The sequence below is a fragment of the Rhinatrema bivittatum genome, chromosome 1, assembly GCF_901001135.1.
Source record: "Rhinatrema bivittatum chromosome 1, aRhiBiv1.1, whole genome shotgun sequence".
NCBI classification, from domain to species: domain Eukaryota; kingdom Metazoa; phylum Chordata; class Amphibia; order Gymnophiona; family Rhinatrematidae; genus Rhinatrema; species Rhinatrema bivittatum.
Genome location: NC_042615.1, coordinates 592750060 through 592773437, shown reverse-complemented (window position 1 = coordinate 592773437; position 23378 = coordinate 592750060). Strand labels below are relative to the sequence as shown.

At 46.0% G+C, this 23378-nt stretch overlaps 1 protein-coding gene across 1 annotated transcript in view; it reads left to right on the top strand.

Annotated features, from left to right (window-relative positions):
- SLC12A2 (solute carrier family 12 member 2) overlaps positions 1–23378 on the top strand; it is a 368551-nt gene that overhangs the window by 168680 nt on the left and 176493 nt on the right. Inside the window, 3 exon segments of the mRNA XM_029619121.1 lie at positions 18667–18775; positions 19303–19430; positions 19549–19633. Of these exon segments, the coding sequence (XP_029474981.1) occupies positions 18667–18775; positions 19303–19430; positions 19549–19633 (322 nt within the window).

Here is a 23378-nt window from a genome sequence, read left to right as displayed (position 1 = left end):
ATACATGGGAGACCCCATCAGATGGAGCCCCAACACGGAAAACCTATGTCACAGTTTCTAGAACTTTGACTTGGCACACTGAGCATGCCCTATACCACACATCCATGTGGCATCCCTCTTCAGTCTCTTTTTCCGCGGTGCTGCAGCATCGTGGTTTGTGAGCCTCAATCTTTATTGTGGCCTTTTTTTTGGAAAACTTCCAGTTTTCGTTGTACCGCATGTTTTGCAATGGTAGCCACCTGCTTTTCAATGCCAGGTCCCATTCCATCTTCCATATAGCCTGCCTAGTTCAAGGTTTTTGACATTTATTGGTATGTTTCCTTTCATGGTTGATTCCCCGCAGCAGCGGTGCTTTAGTGCTTGCTGGCCATAGATGTCTGTCGCCATCAATTTGATCTTGCCTCCTTTTTATTTGTCCCATCATGGCTGTGTCTGAGTTTAAGCGATGCTCTTGGTGCCTGAGGACCATGTCCATCACTGATCCTCCTCATGATGTCCTCTATCTGGGGGCATTGCATGACATCTGGGGTTGCTGCAAATGTGCCCAGGTGACCCCAAAAGGACCACTTTCACCTCAAGATGAAGTCCGAGGCATTGGCGGCATCAAAGGACCACGGAGCCGCACCAATGGACACCAAGCCATCAACATTGGCGGGACCATTAGTTCTGTTGGTTGGTGGGGCATCATTGGGCTGCTCCAGGCTAAGGACGCTGGGTTCTTAGTCATCTGCCTCGGCACCGAGGAAGGACCATGTCGAGCATCAAAGGAAGCTGAAGAAGCATCGGCATCTATCTCAGTCTGTGCACAGTGCCGGGCGCAGGTCTATGGCAGCTCATGCTGTAATGCCCCCGAAGCGACCTTTCAGCTAGGAGTACCAGTCCTCCATCGGTGCCAGGGCTCCGTGATGGTCTCCAACGGTTTAGGTGCCAGCTATCGATCATCCTCTCAGTTCTGGAGAGGATCTGGTTACCCTCTCCTTCCTCTGTCCTTGTTGGCATCAGTAATGTCTGACGAGGAGCTAGAGGAGAGTACAGCTGGCAGTCGAGCGGGTGATGTGGGACATTGGACTTGCAGCACAGACGGCACAGGAGCCAGTACTGTCTGTCTGGAAGCCATTGTTGGAGCTCTGTATGTGCTCATCAGTGCGTAATTGATCTAGCTAGCATCAGTTACTGGGTTGGTGTTGGTGCCCATTGGGGCACCGCAACCTCCCCTGCCGATGTGGTTGTGACCAGTTCCTCGGAGGAGGAAGCTCCACCTAGGCCAGTGGAGACACTGAGGCCTGCAGCCCTCCCTTCCAGTACCGTAAGTGTCTGCACCGCTGGACGAAGGCCGAGCGCCTAGGGCCCCATCCCCTATCAATATGTGAGGATGAGGGTCTCTGTGACCCCTGGGAGATGACACAATGGAGTCCTCTACCGATGGCTCTGATGGTCTCCCCTTAGACCCAGCTCCTCCAGAGCAATGAAGAAGGTCTCCGCCTGAGGACCTAATCTTCACAGGTTTTGTTTGGGGGATGGCAGAGGCCATCCAGTTTCAGTTGCTGACAGAGGATGATGCCGGGCACAAAATGCTTGAAATCCTTCAGTTTGTGGAGCCTCCTAAGGAGGGTCGTGGCAGTCTGTGTACAACATCCTTAAGGAGTTATTGCTGAGGATGTGGGAATGCCCCCCACGTGGTGCCTCCTGTGAACAAGAAGGCTGATGGAGTTTACCTTGTTCAAAAGGATCCCAGATTCGATGTGCCAGCTTCCCCCACTAATCAATGGTAGTCGAATCCGCCCCTGGGAAGGATCACACAGCAATGGATGCTCTTAAGAGAGATTTTTCAGGGAGCCGTGCGGTTTGCCCACATAGTTTCCTACCAGCTCTGCAGGACATCTAGAAGCAGGTGCAGGAGGTGGCCGAGCAGTTTCCTCAGCAGCAGCAAGACACCCTCATGTTGCTGGTGCGGTGCATAAGTGTCTGGAGTGTATAAAACAAGAGGACCAAGTGACTTATGATGTTTTCAAAATGGCATCAAGGGTCCTCTGCTGTGGGAATCAATGCCCGCAGAATGGCATGGCTGCAGACCTCGGATCTCCGACCAGAGGTACAGGAAAGACTCGCTGACATGCCTTATACTGGGAGAATCTCTTCGGAGATGGGCCACAGCATCCTTCACTCTAATTCCGGGACCACCATGAAACCCTCAAACAACTCTCTCTGTCAGCACTCTGAACCTATTTTCCTCTGCTAAGAAGTCGGTGAAATGGGGGCAGAAGGTCTTTCGCTGGAGAAATACTATCCTCTGTCCCCTCACTTCCCATCAGCAGCATCAGAGCTCCTGCATCCGTCTCAGGCAGCAGAGAACTTCCAAGATTCCAGCTGGTGCCTCTTGTCAACTCCAGGGATGGGGTTTTGACTGGCTCATAGGGTACGTAGTCCAGTTACTCATACCTGGGGGTGATGGATATGCCACCTAGGGGGAATGCTGCGGTTTCTTTGCGAACCAATGGCTCAATATAACCTCAGACCAGTGGGTTCTTTCTATCACCCGTCAAGGGTACTGATGAACCTATTGGGTGCCCTGCCAAATTGCCATTTAAGCCAGTTTTGGGGGCCGTAGCGCAACAGGAGGTACTACTAATGGAGCTCTCCTCCCTCTTAACAGCTAGAGTGGTTGAGCCTGTTCCACCAGGGCAAAGAGATTGGGGAGTTTACTCCAGGTATGTACTGATTCCAAAGAAAACAGGAGGACTCCGATCCCCACTCTAGACCTAAGAGCCTTGAACTGATTCATCACCTTGATCTCCCTTTTACAAAAAGGAGACTGAATATACTCCCTTGATCTGAAGGACATGTACACTCACATTGAGACCTTCCCAAGTCACCGGAAGCACCTCCAGTTCGTGGTGGGAAAACAGCACTTCCAGTATCAGGTGTTGCCATTTGGGCTCGCATCAGCTCCATGTGTCTTTACAAAATGCCTGGCCATGGTGGCGGCACACCTCCGCAGGCTGAGGGTGCATGTTTTTCCCTTATCTAGAGGATTGGCTGGTAAGAGTACCTCTCAAGCAGGGGCCGTCAAGTCCATGTGTTTTGCCCAGCTGTGTTGGAGTTACTAGGGTTGGTCATCCGAGACACCTCACTCTGCCAGGACTCCTTGTCCTGGTGATGGATACTTTTGAATCTGGATCGGGGGATCTCTTTCCAAAGTCCTCCTACCCAAATTGTCCTAACCACGGATGCTTCCACCTTGGGTTAGGGAGATCATGTAGATTGCTCAGCACCCAGGGTCTCTGGTCTTGCCAGGGACGCTGTTGCCAAACCAATTTCCTGGACCTCTGGGCAATCAGGTATGTGCTATGGGCTTTCAGATATTGGCTGTCTAACAAAGTTGTCTTGATTCAAAGCGACAACCAAGTGGCGATGTGGTATGTCAACAAGCAGGGAGTTGCAGGGTCATACTTCCAGTGTCAGGAAGCATTCCACGTCTGGTAATGGGCCCTGTCCCACGGGATGGTATTTAGGGCTATGTACTTGGCTGGAACTGAGTACCTGCTAGCGGACAGACTTGTCATGCCTTCAGACCCCATGAGTGGACTCTGGACCAAGGGTTTCCAGATCGGATCTTCTGTCTCTGGGGGAGCCCAGATGTGGATCTCTTTGTGTCCCATTTATACTCCCTGTACAGGACAGACAGCAAACCAGCCTCAGACACAGTCACCTGGCATTGGGGTGAAGGTCTTCTGTTCGCATATCCTCTGATTCCCTTAGTAGCAAAGACTGTCTTGACGCTTCGTGAGGTCAAGGGAACTATGATCCTCATAGCCCTTACTGGCCAAGACAGGTCTGGTTTCCACTCCTCCAGGAGTTGTCTATTTAGAGTCCGATCAGTCTGGGGACTTCCCAGACTGATCTCATCACGCAAGATCGAGGCAGGTTGAGACATCCCAACCTCTAGGCCCTATCACTTACAGCCTGGATGTTGAGAGATTAGTTTTGCAACCACGTGATCTTTCAGAAGATGTATCTTGGGTCCTGATGGCTTCTAGAAAGCTTTTCACTAGAAAGTCCTATGGACTGAAGTGGAGGAGGTTTTTCTTATGGTCTGAGCAGAAGGCCCTTGATCCGTTCTCCTGCCCTACACAAAAACTGCTTGATTACCTTCTACACTTTTCAGAAGCTGGCTTGAAAACCTTCTCTGTTAGAGTTCATTTGAGTGCAATTGACACACACCACCATGGTATAGATGGTATGCCCATCTCTGTGCAGCCTATAGTTCTATGTTTCATGCAGGGCCTGCTTCAACTGAAGCCCTCCCCTAAGGCCTCTCTCTGTCTTGGGACCTCAACATGGTATTAACTCAGCTAATAAAAGCTCTCCTTTGAGCCAATGTGCACCTGTGACCTGAAGGATCTGCCTGGAAGGTCATATTTTTGGTGACAGTCACCTCAGCGTGCAGGGTCAGCGAGCTCCAGGACATAGTGACTTATCCACTTTTCTCTAAATTTTATCATGACAGGGGTACTCTTGCCTACACAACCTAAGTTCCTGCCTAAGGTGGTAACTGACTTCCAACCAGTCCATCGTCCGGCCAACATTTTTTTCCCCAATGCCCATTCGCACCAAGGCGAATGAGCCCTGCACAGTTTGTACTGCAAGTGAGCCTTATCTTTCTATCTGGAGCGGACAGAAGCCCATAGACAGTCCACCCAATTTTGTTTCTTTTGATAGAAATAGATTGGGCATTGTCATCACCAAACACACTACCGAATTGGCTAGCAGATTGCAACTCCTTCCATTATGCCAAGGCAGGACTGCATCTTGGGATTCATGTCAAGGCTCATTCTGTCCCAGCCATGGCAGCATTGGTGGCTCATTTGCTAGCAGTTCCCTTGGAGGAGATATGAAGATTTCAGATGATATGGAGTTCACTTCACACATTCACATCTTACTATTGCTTGGATAGGGATGGCTGATGCAATAGTAGGTTTGGCCAATCTGTCCTTTGGAATCTGTTTGCGGTGGAGACCCCAACTCTCTCCCTCCAAGGGCCCATTGTTTGAGTTCATGCTGTCTCCCCTCTGTTACCAACAACACCGGTGGTATTTTGCCTGTTGGCACCTGGTTTGGGTGTTGGTCCCCTTTTTATGTTGGGGGGACAAGCCTGTAGCTAGGAATTCACACATGCATGAGGACTACCATCTTGCTTGACCTCGGATAGGCAGAGTTTGCTTACCTGTAACAGGTGTTCTCTAAGGTCAGCAGGATGTTAATCCTCAAGAATCCCGCCCGCCAGCCCACAGAGTTAGGTTTCTCCTGTTTTTTTAAATTTGTCTAATTGACCCTGGGTGGACGAGTGATATAGGGCTCAGTGTTTTCCGGGTCTCTGCTCCATCTGATGATGTCTCCCATGTGTGAGGACTAACATCCTGCTGTCCTCTGAGAACACCTGTTAAGCAACTCTACTTTATGATGGTGCATGATATAATAGATTACTTATCATTCCATGACTATTATCTGTTTTGTTTTGTGGGGTTTTTTTTTTTTTTTTTTTTTAAGTATTTGGGACCATGTCTTGTCTTCAGGAAGATCAGTTTGTCTTTTTTTTTCATAACAATTGAAAAGACATTGGCCTGATATTTGGCAATAGAAGTTGTGGTACAAAGAAGAATAGAGGTTTTTCATATTAAGTATAGGTGTTACTGTGTGGATGAAATCTTCAGAAAGCAAGTGGAGACAATTACCACCTTTTGAAATAATTCCCTTATATTAGCAGAATTGCCCATTCGAACAGGTGTGTGATTTTGCAAACCCACCCAACCCTACTGTAGTCCTTTCTCTCCTTATCACCAGATTCATTTCTCTCTTCTCCCTTTTCCCGTTGATAGCAGGGCTGAATTAGCCATGCTGTTATGGGATCTGTCAATCAGGTCCAGCCCACTCAGTCGCTCAGGATGCCTTCCTCATTCCCTGGACGATAGGCCTCATGTATGCCTTTCCTCCAATACCACTTATAACAAGGACAGTTCAAAAGTGCATAGCAGACAAAGTTCAAATGATACTAGTAGCTCCAGCCTGGCCCAGGCAACCATGGTACAGTTTCCTTCTCCGGCTCTCTATCGACGATCCAATTCGACTACCGAACCGTCCACATCTCCTGCTCCAGGATCAGGGGACACTTCTACACCCACTACACTCATCTCTCCATTTGACGGCATGGAGGTTGAATGGCTCCTTTTAACAGAACAAGGAGTTTCCGCTTCAACACAATTCATTTGTTAGAATCCAGAAAACTCTCAACGAGAAGAAACTACAACTACAAATGGAAACAATATTCTACTTGGTGCATATCCAAGGGCGTACCACCATTGGATTGTGCACTGGAAATACTCATGGATTACCTACATACGCTGTACACAGCTGGGCTAGCCACATCTTCCATTATTTAAATTTTTTTATTTAAATGTTTTTTTTTTTATACTGAAGTATAGCTAGATGCCTTCACTCCGATTTACAGATATAACAACTTAGTACATTTTGCCAACAACTAATACAAACAGGGTATAACTGTGATCAAACCGGGTAATGATCAACAAATTGATTGAACTTATGTAAATTAAAGACAACAGCAACAACAACTTAGAGTGGGTTAATTTATATAATTTGGATTGTGTTATCATTGAAGGGGGGGGAAATATATTTTTAACGGAAAGAAGTGGACGTCAAACATTCGATTTACCTTTGAGAAACTAATTTTAGAAGTCAATGGATAATTATATAAATCATTCTTGTCAGTGAACAGTCAAGCTTAAATGTTCTATGTATCATCTCAGTGCCATGGGGGCATATCATAGACCAATAAATGATATCCCTATCTCCAACCACCCTTTACTCTTTCGTTTCATCAAGGGACTAATTCACCTTCGTCCTCCAATTTGAAAACCTTCAGTACCGTGGAACCTCAACATAGTTCTTGAACAACTCATGCTTCCCCTGTTCGAACCCATGGACTCAGCACACATAAAAATATCTTACATGGAAAGTGGTATTTCTAGTAGCGGTAACATCAGCTCGACGAGTCAGTGAATTGCAAGCCTTAGTTCACTATACTCCATACTTGCAGTTTTATCATTAAAAAGTAGTTCTCAGGACTCGCCTATCATTCTTACCGAAAGTAGTTTCTCAATTCCATCTCAATCAAACCATAGAACTACCAATCTTTTTCCCTAAACCTCACTCTAATGATAGGGAAAAATTGCTACATACACTGGATTGGAAAAGAGCATTAACATACTACAAAGAAAGAACAAAATCGGATTCCAGGGCTTCTCAACTATTTGTGTCTTTCGACCCAAAGGCACCTGGACTTCCAGTAACCAAGCGTACCATCTCTAGTTGGATTGTACAGTGCATTCAATTTTGCTACGACAAACAGAAATTACATCTCTTCTATACCCAAAGCTCATCAAGTCAGAGCTGTGGTGGCTTCCTTGGCACACCTTAGAAATGAACAACCCATAGACATTTGTAAGGCAGCTACATGGTCATCACTCCATACCTTCACATTTCACTACTGCCTTGATCAACAAGCAACCACGGATGCTAAGATAGAGCAAGCAATCTCCTGTCCACGGTGACTACCACACGACTAAAGATCACGTTCAACCATATATACCACAAATAACGTGATCAGGAGCTTGGGACTCCCATGACAGCATGGCTAATTCAGCCCTGCTATCATCGGGGAAAAAGCAAGTTTGCTTACCGTAAACGGTGTTTCCATAGATAGCAGGATGAATTAGCCATGCTGACCCTCCCTCCTCCCTGGCAGTCACCGTCATCTTCGACTCAACTACAGCTTAATCACAGACTGAGGAGAATCTGTTACTTTCCTGCGCAAGAACACATGCGCAGCCGCAGAGACTAAAAACCAAACCTCTCTTAGAAAAGCTCTGCCTCCCGGACCTGATTGACAGATCCCATGACAGCATGGCTAATTCATCCTGCTATCTATGGAAACACCATTTACGGTAAGCAAACTTGCTTTTTTCCCTCGGCCCTCAATTTTCTGCATGCCTTCTCTTCTTTACCATTCCCCACTGCAGTATTCTCTCTCTTCTCTGACTTTCCCCTACTGTAGTTCTCCAACCTGCTGCTATATCCGGGCTGTCATTTAGACAAAGATACCTTTCTCCTCACCTGAGCCCTGACTGGTGACAAAGCCTTTGCCACTTCCTCTATTGCTGCCTTTTGGGTCCCATTTGGGGCTGAATACTTGATCTGGCTCCTCCATTTCGTCAGCTGGCAGGACCTAGTGAACCCCACCAGCCATACTAGCTCCTCTACTATCTGTTCAGCTAGTGGGCTTGAGCCTGTCTTCTCTCCAGCAGTTAAATTTGATTGCCTCTTCTGTGGCAAATATTTACCATAGAGTTTTTTGTTTTGTTTTTTTAGTGATTCAGCTCTTGGCATGGTGCAGAACTAGGAAACCAGCCACAAAAACCCCTCTAATTTTTATGTTTACTACAAGAAATATATTTGATGTATCCCAGACAGAAATCTAGAGTCACTTACAGTGCTTTGTATAGCAAAAAAAAAACTTTAATTGGATTCTCAGTTTTGTCCCTTATGGATACTTTTCCAGTGCTGTTTTGCAATAGAGAGGACTGTAAAAATGTAATGAGTCAGATTTTGCCGAGATAGTAGTAATTGAGCTGTGCCATTAATTTCATCTTAAAAATCAAATCTAATTTTTGTTTAATAAGCAGGACTGAATTAGCCATAACATGCAGGTGATATCATCTGGTGGCACCAAATGGACCTCTCTTAGCTGGTAGAGTTTTGCTTTAGTTAGCATCTGCAGGATTTACCACTTGGGTGTTGCCTCATGACTCCCCCTCAGTTTTTTTTTTTCATCAGAGCACTAGCACTTTGAAATCATCAGCTCAGTGTGCTGCAGCAGTCAAAAAAGCAAACAATGTTAGGAATTATTAGGAAGGGAATGGTTAATAAAACGGAAAATGTCATAATGCCTCTGTATCCCCTCCATGGTGAGACCGTACCTTGAACATTGTGTACAATTCTGGTCGCCGCTTCTCAAAAAAGATATAGTTTGCGATGGAGAAGGTACAGAGAAAGGGAACCAAAATGATAACGGGGATGGAACAGCTCCCTTATTAGGAAAGGCTGAAGAGGTTAGGGCTGTTCAGCTTGGAAAAGACAGCTTAGGGGGGATATGATAGAGGTCTTTAACATCGTGAGAGGACTTGAACGAGTAGATGTGAAGCGGTTATTTACGATTTCGGATAATAGGAGGACTAGGGGGCATTTCATGAAGTTAGCAAGTAGCACTTTTAAGACTAATCAGAGAAACTTCTTTTTCACTCAACACACAATTAAGCTCTGGGATTTGTTGCCAGAGGATGTGGTTAGTGCAGTTAGTGTAACTGGTTCAAAAAATGTTTGGATAAGTTCTTGGAGGAGAAGTCCATTAACTGCTATTAATCAAGTTTACTTAGGGAATAGCCACTGCTACTAATTGCATCCATAGGATGGGATCTTCTTGGTGTTTGGATACTTGCCAGGTTCTTGTGGCCTGGTTTGGCTTCTGTTGGAAACAGGATGCTGGGCTTGATGGACCCTTGGTCTGACCCAGTGTGGCAATTTCTTATGTTCTTACCTGTATCTGCCTTTCTTTCTATAACATTTTCATTAATTTTAGTCTTTAAAATTGCCTCATTACCTCAGCAGTCTCAAACAGCACTTGTCAGTACTACACAAGAATATAAGATATGTCATGCTGGTTCAGACCAAGAGTCCATCAAGCCCAGTATCCTGTTTCCAACAGTAGCCAATCTAAGTCATAAGTACCTGGCAAGTGCCCAAACATTAGATAAAGCACAAACTATTATTGCTTATTCACTTCTGTAATAGTTTATAGATTTTTCCTCTAGGAACTTATCCAAACCTTTTTTAAACCCAGTTATACTAACTACTATAAACCACATCCTCTGGCAATGAATTCCAAAGCTTAACTAGGTGCTGAGTGAAAGAATCTTCTTTGATTTGTTTTAAATGAGCTACTTGCTAACTTCATGGAGTGCCCCCTGGTCTTCTATTATCTGAGAGAGAAAAGAACCGATTTACATTAACTTGTTCAAGTCCTTTCATGATTTTGTAGACTTTCTATCTATCCCCCCCCCCCCCCCCCCAAGTCTCTTCTCCAAACTGAACAGCCCTAACTTCTTTAGTCTTTATCCCAGGACAAGCAGGATGCTAGTCCTCACATATGGGCGACATCACTGATGGAGCCCTATTCCGGAAAAACTTCTGTCAAAGTTTCTAAAAACTTTTGGACTGGCACAGTGTGCCCACTGAGCATGCTCGGCATGCTATGATATTCTCAGCCACAGGGGTCTCCCTTCAGTCTTCTTTTTTCCGCGAAGCCGTTAGCCTTGCGGTTCTAGGAGTCCTGTGTGGTGAAATTTCACCATATAAAAAATTTGTTAAAAAACTCGGAAAAACTTTGACACCGTAGGGGGTCTCCCGTTTTTACCATCGCGGTGTCTTTCCGTTTTTTCCATCTGTTCTGCAACCGTGTATATTAGCCTGAAAGTAGTCGACGGCTGTCCAACTCTCACAATGGCTACGGGTTTAAAAAAATTCCCGATTTGTTGCCGTACTATGTCCATTACGGACCCACACTTAGAGTGTGTACTCTGCCTTGGCGAGGGACACAACATCTCGACGTGCCCAAGATGTGACAGGATGACGCCGAAAGGCAGAAAACTCCGGATGGAGAAAATGGAGCACCTGTTCCATTTACAACTAATGCCATCGACGTCCACGCAGTCGTCTCTGGCTGGAGCGATACGAAAGGTCGTCCTCAAAAAAACGAAGACCGGATGAAGCGGGGGATCGGCCGTCGCCAACCCCTTCTAAGTCCTCGATAAAATAGACGTCTATCATCAAAAAGGGCATCGAGCACAGGCAAAAGCATCAACATCGGAGGCCTCATGATCCTGAGACCGATCCAATAACCGGTGGTCCATCGGATCCTGAATCAGCGCCGAAAAAGCCTCGGAGAGACAATGCGACGCAAACGCCTTCCACCTTGAGGCAATCCCCACCGATATCTGTGCCGGGAACCGTACCTTCCCAGGGCCCTGCGGAGGTACCGGTATCGCCTTCGCTGCCTCCCCCCATAGCTGCTGTGGTTTCACCAGCTAAGCGGGCGGAACTGGACGGGTATATCCGCCAGGCAGTCAGGGATGTGCTCCTCAACATAACTCCGATGCCAGCTCCAAGTCCACCATTGAGGCCAGCGCCATTGCCAGTACCGGTTCCATCGATGCCATTACCAACCCCATCGCCGGTTCCATCAATGCCGATGCCCAATATATATATTTTTGCACCAATTTTAGCAAAATTAGATGCTCTCATCTGTGCCATTCCAGTGAAACTTCAGGAAGTACCGATGCCAACACCGAGGGGAGAGGACATTACAGAAGAATCTCCAATTCCGGAACCACTCCCAGGTCCATCGGGAGTTCCACGTCCATATCCACCAATTTCCCCACTGTTCCCGTCCAAACCCAGAGAAGAACAGTCGATGCCAAAGATGCCCATGCCATCTTCGCCTCTTCGACCGCCTACTCCTGATACATGGGATGATCTGATACCTCCTCAGAGGAAGTCTTCTCTGAACCCTCTCCTCCAGAGGAAAGACAATCCCCTCCAAGAAGGTCTATCCTTCTCAAATTTTATCAAAGACATGGCTGACACCATTCCCTTTCAGCTGCAATCTGAGGAGGACACCAGACAAAAGACCCTGGAAGTGTTGCAGTTCGTGGACCCACGTAAAGAGGTGTTAGCAATACCAGTACACGAAGTCCTCATGGAATTGTTACACAGGTTATGGGAGCATCCTTGCACCATACCTCCAGTAAATAAAAGGACTGATGCAACATACCTGGTCCAACACATCCCAGGCTTCCAGAAGACTCAACTACCTCACCAGTCAGTAGTAGTTGAGTCAGCACAAAAGAAATAAAAAAAAAATAAAGCCTCATTCTTCAACTCCACGAGGTAAAGACAATAGATTATTGGACAACATAGGCAGGAAGATGTTTCAGAGATCTGTTAGTTTCCAGAATTGCGTCCTACCAATTATATATGATGCAATATCAGCGTAACTTATAGAAACAGATTCAAGAACTCTCTGAAAACTCTCCCCAGCAGGTCCAGGATTCTTTCACTTCCATAATACACAAAGGCTTAGAAGCGGGCAAACTTGAAGTTCGTGCAGCATACGACTGTTTTGATACTGCATCAACTGTTGGCCACAGGTATAAGTGCTCGAACATGGGCCTGGCTCAAGGCCTCCGACCTGAGACCGAAAATACAGGAGAAACTGGCTGATCTCCCTCGTGTAGGAGACAATCTCTTCGGGGATAAAGTTAAAGAAGCAGTTTCCCAGCTAAAAGAGCACTCAGAAACACTGCTACAACTGTCCTCTGTACCTCAGGAGTCTCAAACATCAGCAAGAAGACTCCCAAGAAAAGATTCCAAATGCCCATACTACAGGCCAAGGCATTACTATCCACCTCAAAGAGCACAGCCTAGGCAACCAAGAGCGCCCAGAGCTCAACCCCCTCCGCAAACAGGAGCAACATCGGGGTTTTGAAATACTACCAGGGAACAGCAGCCTGTCTACCAATCCAACCCCAAATTTGCCGGTAGGAGGTCGGATTACTTTCTTCCAACACAATTGGTCACACATTACCACGGACCAATGGGTACTCTCCGTCACATCTCAAGGGTACCACTTGGATTTTCTCACTGTACCAAACGATATTCCACCCACCTCGTCTTGGACAGTAAACAACCAATCCACACTCTTACAGAAAAAATTATCCACCCTTCTGAGAGCCAGGGTCGTGGAACCTGTTCCCCGGCCTCAGCAGGACAGAGGATTCTACTCCCGTTATTTCCTCATTCCAAAGAAAACAGGAGGCCTACGTCCCATCCTAGACCTCAGAAATCTCAACAAATTTCTGAGGAAAGAAAAATTCAGGATGGTTTCTCTGGACACCATGCTACCCTCTACTTCGAAAAGAAGATTGGCTCTGTTCCCTGGATCTTCAAGATGCTTACGCTCACATTTCAATCTTCCCTCCTCATTGCAAGTATCTGTGATTCCTAGTAGGACATAATCATTTCCAATACAGGGTGCTACCATTCGGTCTTGCCTCAGCACCTCGAGTGTTCACAAAGTGCCTAGCCGTAGCAGCTGCCCACCTGCGCAAGGAAGGCATACACGTGTTTCCTTACCTCGACAATTGGCTAATCAGAAGCCAAACACAGCAAGGAGCTCTCAACTCCCTCAAGCTCACAATAACTCTACTCCATTAACTGGGATTCCTAATCAACTACCAGAAATCCCACTTCACACCATCTTGCCTGTTGCAATTTATCGGAGCAAGAATTAAACACCATAACAGCAAAAGCTTTCCTTCCAAAAAAACCGTGCACAGACACTCGCCTTGTTAGCAGGCTCTTTACGCTCACTGGCAAGGTGACAGCTCATCAATGACTCACTCTCCTGGGTCACATGGCCTCCACAGTTCACGTCACTCCTATGGCCAGATTAGCCATGAGACTCACTCAATGGACACTCAGAAGACAGTGGATACAAGCCATTCAACCACTGTCTTATCCAATTCAAGTAACTCAACAACTACGGTCCTCGCTCCTATGGTGGACAACCATGAACAACTTGCGCAAAGGCCCAACTTTCCAACAACCAATTACGCAAGTGATGTTAACTACAGATGCATCCACCTTAGGCTGGGGAGCACACATTGGTCATCTGCAGACCCAAGGTACTTGGACAAAACTTGAAGCCACATTTCAGATAAACTTCCTAGAGCTTCGAGCTATACGTTATGCGCTGCATGCATTCAAGGACTGTCTTTCCCACAAGACTGTTGTGATACAAACAGACAACACAGTAGCCATGTGATACATAAACAAACAGGGAGGTACGGGCTCGTATCTCCTTTGTCGAGAAGCAGCACAGATTTGGGGATGGGCTCTAACACACTCAATGTTTTCTACGGGCCACTTATCTAGTAGGCATTCACAACGTAGTTAGCGGATCACCTCAGTCGTCAATTCCAACCCCAGAAGTGGCGACCAAGATCTTCCACATTGGGGCCAACCCAACAGTAGACCTCTTTGCATCACAAATGAATTACAAAGTGGACAATTATTGCTCCCTGTCAAGTAGAGAAACCACATACCAGGGGACGCCTTTGCTCGCCCCTGGAATTCAGGCCTTTTAAACACGTATCCCCCGATACTGCTAATAACCAAAACTCTGAGCTACAACAGGACAAAGGGTCCATGATACTCATAGCCCCGTATTGGCCTCGACAAGTGTGGTTTTACATACTTCTAGACCTCTCGATCAGAGAACCAATTCGCCTGGGCACAGCACCCACTCTCATAACTCAGGATCAGGGCAGGTTGCGTCATCCCAACCTTCAATCCCTATCCCTCACAGCGTGGATGTTGAAAGCTTGATCTTGCAACCACTCAATCTTTCAACTAATGTTTCTCAAGTACTTGTAGCTTCACGTTAACCCTCCAACACGAAAGAACTATTGTGCTAAATGGAAATAGTTAACCACGTGGTGCACACAAAACAGTGTTGACCCTTTTCCTGCACTACATCATCTTTATTAGACTACCTATGGTACCTCTCAGACTCTGGTTTACAGACCTCATCTGTAAGAGTACATTTAAGTGCAATCTCAGCTTATCACAAACACTGTCTGAGATGCACCAATATCAGTGCAACCCCTTGTTAGTAGATTTATGAGAGATTTAATTCAACTTAAACCTCCACACCGACCACCAGTCACAGAATGGGACCTTAATGTGGTCTTAACGCGACTCATGCGTTTTCCTTTTGAACCCATGGATTCCTGTGATTTTAAATTTTTCACTTGGAAGACTATTTTCTTAATAGCCTTCCACATCTGCTAGAAGGGTTAGCAGAGTTACAAGCACTTGTCACATACTCACCCTACACAAAATTCCTACATGATTGAGTGGTACTCCGTACACCCCCAAAATTTCTTCCCAAGGTAATTACGGAATTTCACTTAAATCAATCCATCATCTTGCCTACTTTCTTCCCAAAGCCACACTCTCATCAAGGAGAGGGGACTTTACACACCTTGGAGTGTAAGCGTGCGCTTGCATACTACTTAGATCGCACTACGGCCATAGGAAAATCCAACCAGCTCTTTGTTTCTTTTGATCCAAACAAACCTGGAAAAGCGGTGGGCAAGCAAACTCTATCTAATTGGCTTGTAGATTGTATACAATTTTGTTATGAAAAAGCAGGCCTTCCTCTCCAGGGGCGAGTAAAGGCTCACTCAGTAAGAGCGATGTCAACCTCAATAGCACACTATCGTTCAGTACCAATAACTGACATATGTAAAGCAGCAAACATGCAGTTCTCTTCACACCTTTGCGGCTCACTACTGACTCGACAAGGAAGGACGACAAGATTCAGCCTATGGACAATCTGTCTTAAAGAACTGTTTCCAGCATGATCCAACTCCTTCCAATCCAACCTTTCGTGATTTCAGGCTGCCTCATTTTTCAGCCGTTCTCCTTAAGCTGTGAACTAATGGTGCCGGTTGAATAAGAAACCTACGAGCCTTTCTCTGTGTTGCCTGTTATATTCGGGCATCTCAGCCTGGAGTGTCCTCTAACATGTCAGCACTGTTTAGAAGTTCAGGGAAAATTGTCTTCTGATTTTACTAAGCCTGGTTCCTCCGAGCCTGATGATGGTCTGGCTAAGGATTTGTCTGGCGGTACACCGGACCTTGGAACTTCCTTGACTGGTTCCTCCGCAGAGGATGGCAGCTCAGTGGGCCCCTCTCCAGTACCCTCTGATTTTGGCCTGGATCCTTCTGCCATTTCTTGAGTAGTTGTTCAAGGATTGCAGTCATTTCTTCAGGCGCAGATCTCGAACAATCTTGTTAGGTCAGATCCTCAGCCAGCGGTCCCTCCCTCTTCCAATCCTATGTTTAAGCACCAAAGCATACCTCGCTTAAATGTGGGTATTCCCAAGGGGACCCCGGATGGCACTGATGATGAAGCAGGTCCTGGCTCCCTGGAAGATGGGGAAATTCCTCTGGAACTGGAACCATATCAGACCATGTTGCGGTTCTTTCATAGATTTGAACTGCCAGCCCTGATCTACCAGACATGAAAATGCTGGTTATGCCTGGAGTGGAATCCATGTCTGAGCCAAAGAAGAATCCCCATTTTGGTTGCCAGCAGTGTTTGAGGCCTGGTGTGAGGATTGAGGTGTTCTTCCTCTTTAGTTAAGATCCTGCTCACTTTGGAATTTTTGCAGGATGGGTTATATAAAGACTTGGCCCTTAATTCCTTGAAGGTTCAGGTTGCGACTCTTGCCTGTTTCTGGAGCCAGGTGAATGGTGAATCCTTATCTCATCCTGATGTGGCCTATTTTTTGAAAGGAGTGAAGCATCTTTGGCCTCCCTTGAGGTTCCAGTTCCATTGTGGAGTCTGAACCTGGTGTTGAATTTCTTGGCAGGCCCTGTATTTCAACTGCTACTTAGCCTTTCCATGCAGTTGTTGACCTTGAAAATAGTGTTCCTGGTGATATGTTCTGTGTGTTGACTTGCTGGGAGCTGTTCCTTCGGGTGACTCCAGGGACATTACAACTCCACTTAAGGTGGTCTTGGATTTTCACTTAAATCAGTCCATGTTCCTTGCCGTCCTTGGATAAGGACAAGGATGTGAAGGAGTATCGCCTCTTGCATTCCTTGGATGTCAAGAGGACATGTCGTGAGGTATCTGGAGGTTTCTAAACCTTTCCGAAAGACGGCTCACCTGTTTGTCCTTCATGGTGGAAAGAAGCAGGGCAAATCAGCTTTATGAGCTACAATATCACATTGGATTAAGGAGGTAATTGCGGCTGCATATGTGGATGCTGAAAAGCCGTTGCCTACTCAGGTTAGGGCTCATTCCACTAGGGATCAGGCAGTTGTATGGGCAGAGGTTGGTTCGTTGTTTCCCATCAACATTTGCCGAGCTGCAACGTGGTCCTCCTTACACACTTTTTCCAGGTTTTATTGTCTGGCTGTGCAGGCCCGGGAGGATGCAACCTTTACATGAAGTGTTGACTGGACCGTGGGCAGCCTCCTGCCCTATTCGGGAGTAGCTTTGGTACATCCCACTGGTCTTGAGTCCATCTGTCTACATGCTAGAAAAGGAGAAATTACTACTTACCTGATACTAATGAAAACAAAATTGTAGAAAGATGGACTCTGCTTCTCGCCCTTGGCTGTTGAATGATTATGTTGATGGTCCTCCTGTGGGGCTACGAGTTCCAGAGGATTACTGGTAAGTGTTCATCCAGTCCCTAGATTGGGGTATGTACATTTGTTGCTTGAGTTTGTTTCTTGTTGGTTGAGTACAGAATTGGTTGACTGTTTCTAAAATCAAGTTTTTTGCTAGTCTGTCCAGAGTTGCTTTTGAAGAGAATACTGGCAGGCTGGGGTCACTGCAGGGCTGTATATATTGTGATATCAGCTTGCTCCATCTTCATTTGCTGGCAGGGGAGCATAAGCCCATTGGTCCTCAGTCCATCTGTCTACACTAAGGAAAATGAAATTATCAGGTAAGTAGTAATTTCTCCCTGCAACCCGTAGCTTGGGACTCCCCACATGTAATGGCTAATTCAGCCCTGTTTATCGATGGAAAAGGCAAGTTTCTTTACTGTAAACATTGTTTTCCAATAGATAGCATGATGAATTAGCCATACTAAACGCCTACCTGCCTCCCTGGAGAATAGACTACCTAATTAAAATCAGCTCTCATATTGACCGAGGGGCTCACGAAGCAATGCCCGAGCAGTAATCTTCCACATGGTCTGTACAGCAAAAGCACTACCGGTTGAGAGAAGTCCATTCTGTGCTGTCTGATGACAGCCGCATGTAAGGCTAATTCATCCTGATAGCTATGGAAAACACCTTTTACGGGTAGCAGACTTGCTGTAGATATACATTTTTATTGAACCAATGTAAGATGCAGTGCATGGGTTTGAGCCAATGAAAAAGGTCCTAAAATAGATGTGCTAAACTTTGCCTTGTTGAGCCTTTCATGTATCTGATGTGGTTTTAAAACCAAATGAATAATTTCTAAGTGCTTAGTGTTTCTCCTAAAAGAACATGTGAGTTTTTCAAAGATGGAATGTTACATCAATTTGATTGAAAAGATCATAAACTATAAATGTTGTGTTGTGGAAATATTGTGGATCTACAGTTAGTTAAAACTACAACAGAGCACAACCTGTGACCAGACTTAAATTCGTTTTTGTGGGTGTGTGTATAGAGAGAGAGATTTTCATATATATAAATTCTCAAATAGGTATAAACTGAATATTGGGAGGTGAATGGGTGATGTGAATGGAGATAAAAATTAACAAATTTGAACAGCGTTCTTTACTAGAAAAGACAGTAGTGCACCTCAGCAAGTTTAAAACTGCTTATCAAGTTTTCATTCCACAATATTTTTGTGTATTCATTTCAGAAAAACAACAGATTTATTTTTAACTTTTTATATTTTTAGGCCCAGATTGTTTCTGTTGGTAATTCTATTAATAGCTATTGGAGATTTGTCATTGGAACATTTATCCCGATGGAAGAAAAGAAGCCTAAAGGTTTCTTTGGCTATAGTGGTATGTAAGCGTATTGGCATCCTGCTGAGAAAATAGAAATGTTAAAGCAACTTTTTATCATTGCCTTGAAAACCATGCATTTAAAGTGCTTCCAAACTGGTGTTTAAATCTGCTGTATGATTCTAAAATTATGGAAACTGTTTATATCTCCCATTTCTGTACAGAAATATATATCAATTGAAAGCATTTCAGCTTAACTGAATTTTTATGCCAAAGTGCAGTTTTAAATGTTTAAAGTTTGTATTATATTATCTCTTCTCTAGTGCTTGATTAAATTTAAAATTCCAATCTTACTTACCAGTAACTTTTATCAATTTATAGTTGATCAGGGCAACCAATTAAATTTATAATATTGCAGATTAACATTTCTTTTGGTATTTTAGAATTTTAATGATTATACCCTTGACAGAACTCATCCCTTGCATCTTTTCTAATCTAATCCTGTACATTTGCTGTATGTCCTGGATTCAAAATGTACATGTATAATTTTATTACATTAACATGATCCTTGTTTCGTCTCCTGATAGCTGATATATTCATTGAAAACTTTGGACCAGATTTTCGAGAAGGAGAAACGTTCTTTACCGTTTTTGCTATTTTCTTCCCTGCTGCTACTGGTATATTAGCAGGAGCAAATATCTCAGGTGATCTTGCGGTGAGTAGGATGAAACATCACTGTATCAATAATAGAAAATATCCCATGTTTTTATCTGCCAGACTTTTTAGGAATATGCACACATTAAGTAAAAATGTGTTACTCATTACTTTTTTAGGATCCTCAATTAGCCATACCTAGAGGAACAATGTTGGCCATTTTAATAACTACAATAGTTTACATGGGAGTTGCAGTATCTGTAGGTAAGTATTGGCTTTTGTTTTTTGTCTGAATGCTGCCATATGCTTGTCACTAAAAATTGTGAACTGAATATCAAATAAACTACATGCTGTAAAGTTCTGTATATTAACAAGCTCCTTAAATCTTATTTCTAGCTATTCATTTCACTTTAGAGGTATATTTCACATTTTTCCAGAGGTTAAGTATTTTCATGACATTCATACTGAGGTGCCTTCTATTCTTAACCTTAAATTATATAAAACTCTGCCTTCCTTATTCCCTGCTAGACCAGTCCTCACTATAGGGATTTCCTCTTCTGTAGCTGGTGCAGTCAGAGAACATGCCTCCAAGCTGTTGCTGTGGCAGTCCCCCAGTAGTTCTCTTGTCTCACATCAGGTACAGATAAATGCTGTTCGATGTCTAAACTTTTTTTGTTTTCCTCTGAGGATTGGCAACTCGACCTCTTGGGGCCTGTCCAGTCAGCCTAAATTCCCAGGTTGTAGTCTGGCTCCCCCCACCCCCAGCGATATCTTTCGGGTTGTGCCCCAAGCCCTCACGAGGGCTGGAGCGACTACCCTGGTAGGGGACTTACCCTCCCCATGGGGAGACTGGAAGTCTAGGGACCAAGTGCTTTGTCCCGTCGCGGTCCCTTTCCCGCCTCTGGAATCACAGTGAGTAAGAAATTAAAGTCTAAAAAGGGAAAGGAGGCAAAACAGGAAGTAGGTGCCAGTAAAGCATGCTTGGTGCCTGGTGGAACTAAGGGGGCGAGCGGCTCCTCGCTTCAGAGCTTCGGCGCGAAAGCTTTCAGACACAGGCCCTCTTACTCAGGTGGGGGCATCTCTGCAGCAATCTCACAAGCACTACCGTTGCTTATCCCGTCAGCAAGCTGGCATTCTGCATCGCATTAAGAGTCAGGAGATGTCCTGCCTGCAGGACCAAAGAGGCTCCCAACTGTGACAGGTTCCTTCTGCCTCCTCTTTGATACACATCTGCCTGCAGGTGAAATAGCCCTGCCCCCGGTGGAACAATCGGGCGGTGAGCCTTCCATATGCAGGAAGAAGAAGGGACAGGAAGAAGTAGCAATGCTCCAGCTAAGCGGTATCCTCGGGGTCTGGGAGGGCTCAGGTCCTCCCTCACTGGCATCTCCAGGGGGCATGCAAGAGAAATCGGAAGGCATGGATCCTCCTGCTGGGGGTCCTCCAGGTGGTTTTTCAGCAGTCTTGTGCTGCTAATGCACCAAGTATTCCAAGCTATGCAGAAAAACCAAGCTCCCCCAGGCTCTTCGGGGACCCGTAGGTTAGGGGCCACCCCATAAATGTCCCAGACCCTCTAAGAGTCCGAGCCATTCCTCAAGGACTCCAGAGTCCAGGGGATGTTCTCCAGCCCTGTTTTCATCAGAGGAACAAGAGAACTCAGAGGACGAGGCAGACGCAGTGGTGGTGCGCCTTTTTCGCAGGGAAGAAGCTGAGAGTGCTAATTACTAGTACCCTGGCAGCTCTCAAGATTGCAGATCCCAGGAGGGAGGACCACCCAGAAGGGGACCCCATTCTCCTGGGGGTGAAAGAAGTCCCAGAAATCCTTTCCCTCTCACTCAGCCCTAAAGGATATGATTATGGTGGAGTGGGAAACCCTCCAGGGCCCTCTCAGAGGGACAAAATCCTAGGTAAAATCTATCCCTTGCCTCAGGATATGAGGGATTCTCTCCTCAAATTCCCTAAGGTCGGTGCCTTGGTATCAGCAGTCACCTGGAGTACTACTATCCCTGTAGAAGGAGGTTCGGACCTGAGAGACCAACAGGACAGGAAGATTGAAAGCTTACTGAAGCAATCATTTGTCACCAATACATGGGCCCTACAGGCTTCCATTTGTGGAGGTTATGTTGCTTGGGCAGTTGTTTGCTGGGTCCAGCAAGTGGCCAGGATTGGAAGACTCAGCCACAATTGAATCAGCAGGTGCCTTCCTGGCGGATACCCTTTATGACCTTCTCAGGATGGCCGCTTGACCTTGGCCTTGGAAGTGGCCATAAGGAGGCTGCTCTGGTCAGGAACTGGGCTGTGGATGAGGCCTGGGTATGTTTCCTTTAAAAGGGGCCTGCTTTTGGGGAGGCGCTAGATAAACTAGGAAAAGGCCTGGGGGATTCGAAGCCCCAGAGGCTCCCCGAGGACAGACCAAGGCACAGCACTAGGCATCAGAGGCGCAAATGTCTGAGACTATCGTAGGCACAAGTTTAGCAGCCCCTCTGGTCACCAGGCAAGGAGGCCAAGGAATCAGCTTTTTCGAGGGGCCAGGTGCTCCAGGTACGACCCCATGGCAAGAGTCAAGAGTCTGGGTCCCCCTGAGCGTGGTCCAGGTGGGAGGGCAACTGCAGGGATTCTGTTTGTAGTGGACAGACAGCACTTCAGATCACTGGATACTTGAAGTGATCTGTGTAGGGTATGTACTCGAACTGATCAGGTCAGTACTCCAGATATTTATTACCTCTCCCTGCTCATCACCAGACATGGCGGTAGCGATAGAAGCTACTTTAGCCAGTGTTACAGAAACTACGAGCAGTTTGTCCTGTCCCATCTAGGGAGCAGGGCACTGGAACCTGTTCTATCTGTTTTGTGGTGCCCAAGAAAGATGGCTCCTTCCAGCCTGTACTAGACATCATGAAGATCAAAAATGCCTCAGGGTCCCGCATTTCCGCACTGAAACCCTGTGCTCAGTTATAGCGGCAGTGAAGAAAAGGGGAGTTTCTATTATCCCTAGTCTTATCCGAGGCATAATTCCACATGCTGATAGGGAATTTCACCAGAACCTTTTATGCTTCTGTGTATTGGGCAAACACTTCCAGTTTCGAGCCCTTCCCTCTGGCATTGCAACTGCACAAGGAACTTTACCAAGGTAATGGTGGTGGTAGCAGCCAGGCTGTGTAAGCAAGATGTTCAAGTCCATCCCTATTTGGACAACTGGCCCATTCAGGCTAAAACTACCCGGGAAAATTCTTTGGGCCATTTCCTCTGTAGTCCACCTGCTGGAGCAGTTGGGCTGGGTGGTGAATTATGTGAAGAGCACCTTAGTGCCTTCTCAGTCCCTGGAATTTCTGGGAGCACTATTCGACCATGGAAGCCGGGTGGGTGTTTCTCCACCTGCAAGAGGCGGGAAAAATTAATTTCCCACACAAGAAGCTTCCAAAACCCAGCCCATTTATATGGCCATGGACTACATGCACCTGTTAGGCCTCATACTAGCAGCCATAGATCTGGTCCCCGGGACCTGGGCACACATGCATCCCCTCAAGACTCCCTGCTCTCTAAGTGGTCACCGTCCTCAATCCTAGCCACACCAGAATGAATCACAATGACCACAGATGCCAGCACCTTAGGTTGGGGAACCCACTGCCATGGGCGCTGGATGTCAGGTGGACATTACTGCGGTACTTCAAAATCACAACCTGTTCAGGAAAACCAACAGACTGTTTGTTTTTCTTGGTGGTGCATGTAAGAGGAGGCAGCCTCTAATGCACCTCTGGCCAAAAGGATTAAGGAGACAATTGGCACAGCCTCTATTCTGAAAGGCAAAAGGGTGCCATCAGGCCTTCGGGCATGCTCCACTAGGGCTCAGGGAACATGGATAGAGGTGTCGAGGGTGCAAATGCATAGTATGTACATCCGGTTGCACTGGCCCTGTAATCTTCTGTGCTTCTTCCTAGAAATCTTTAGTGGGCAAGTCTGTCAAATTGTTACTGAAACAAATAGAAAAAGACTCCTTGTGTCATGCCACAGT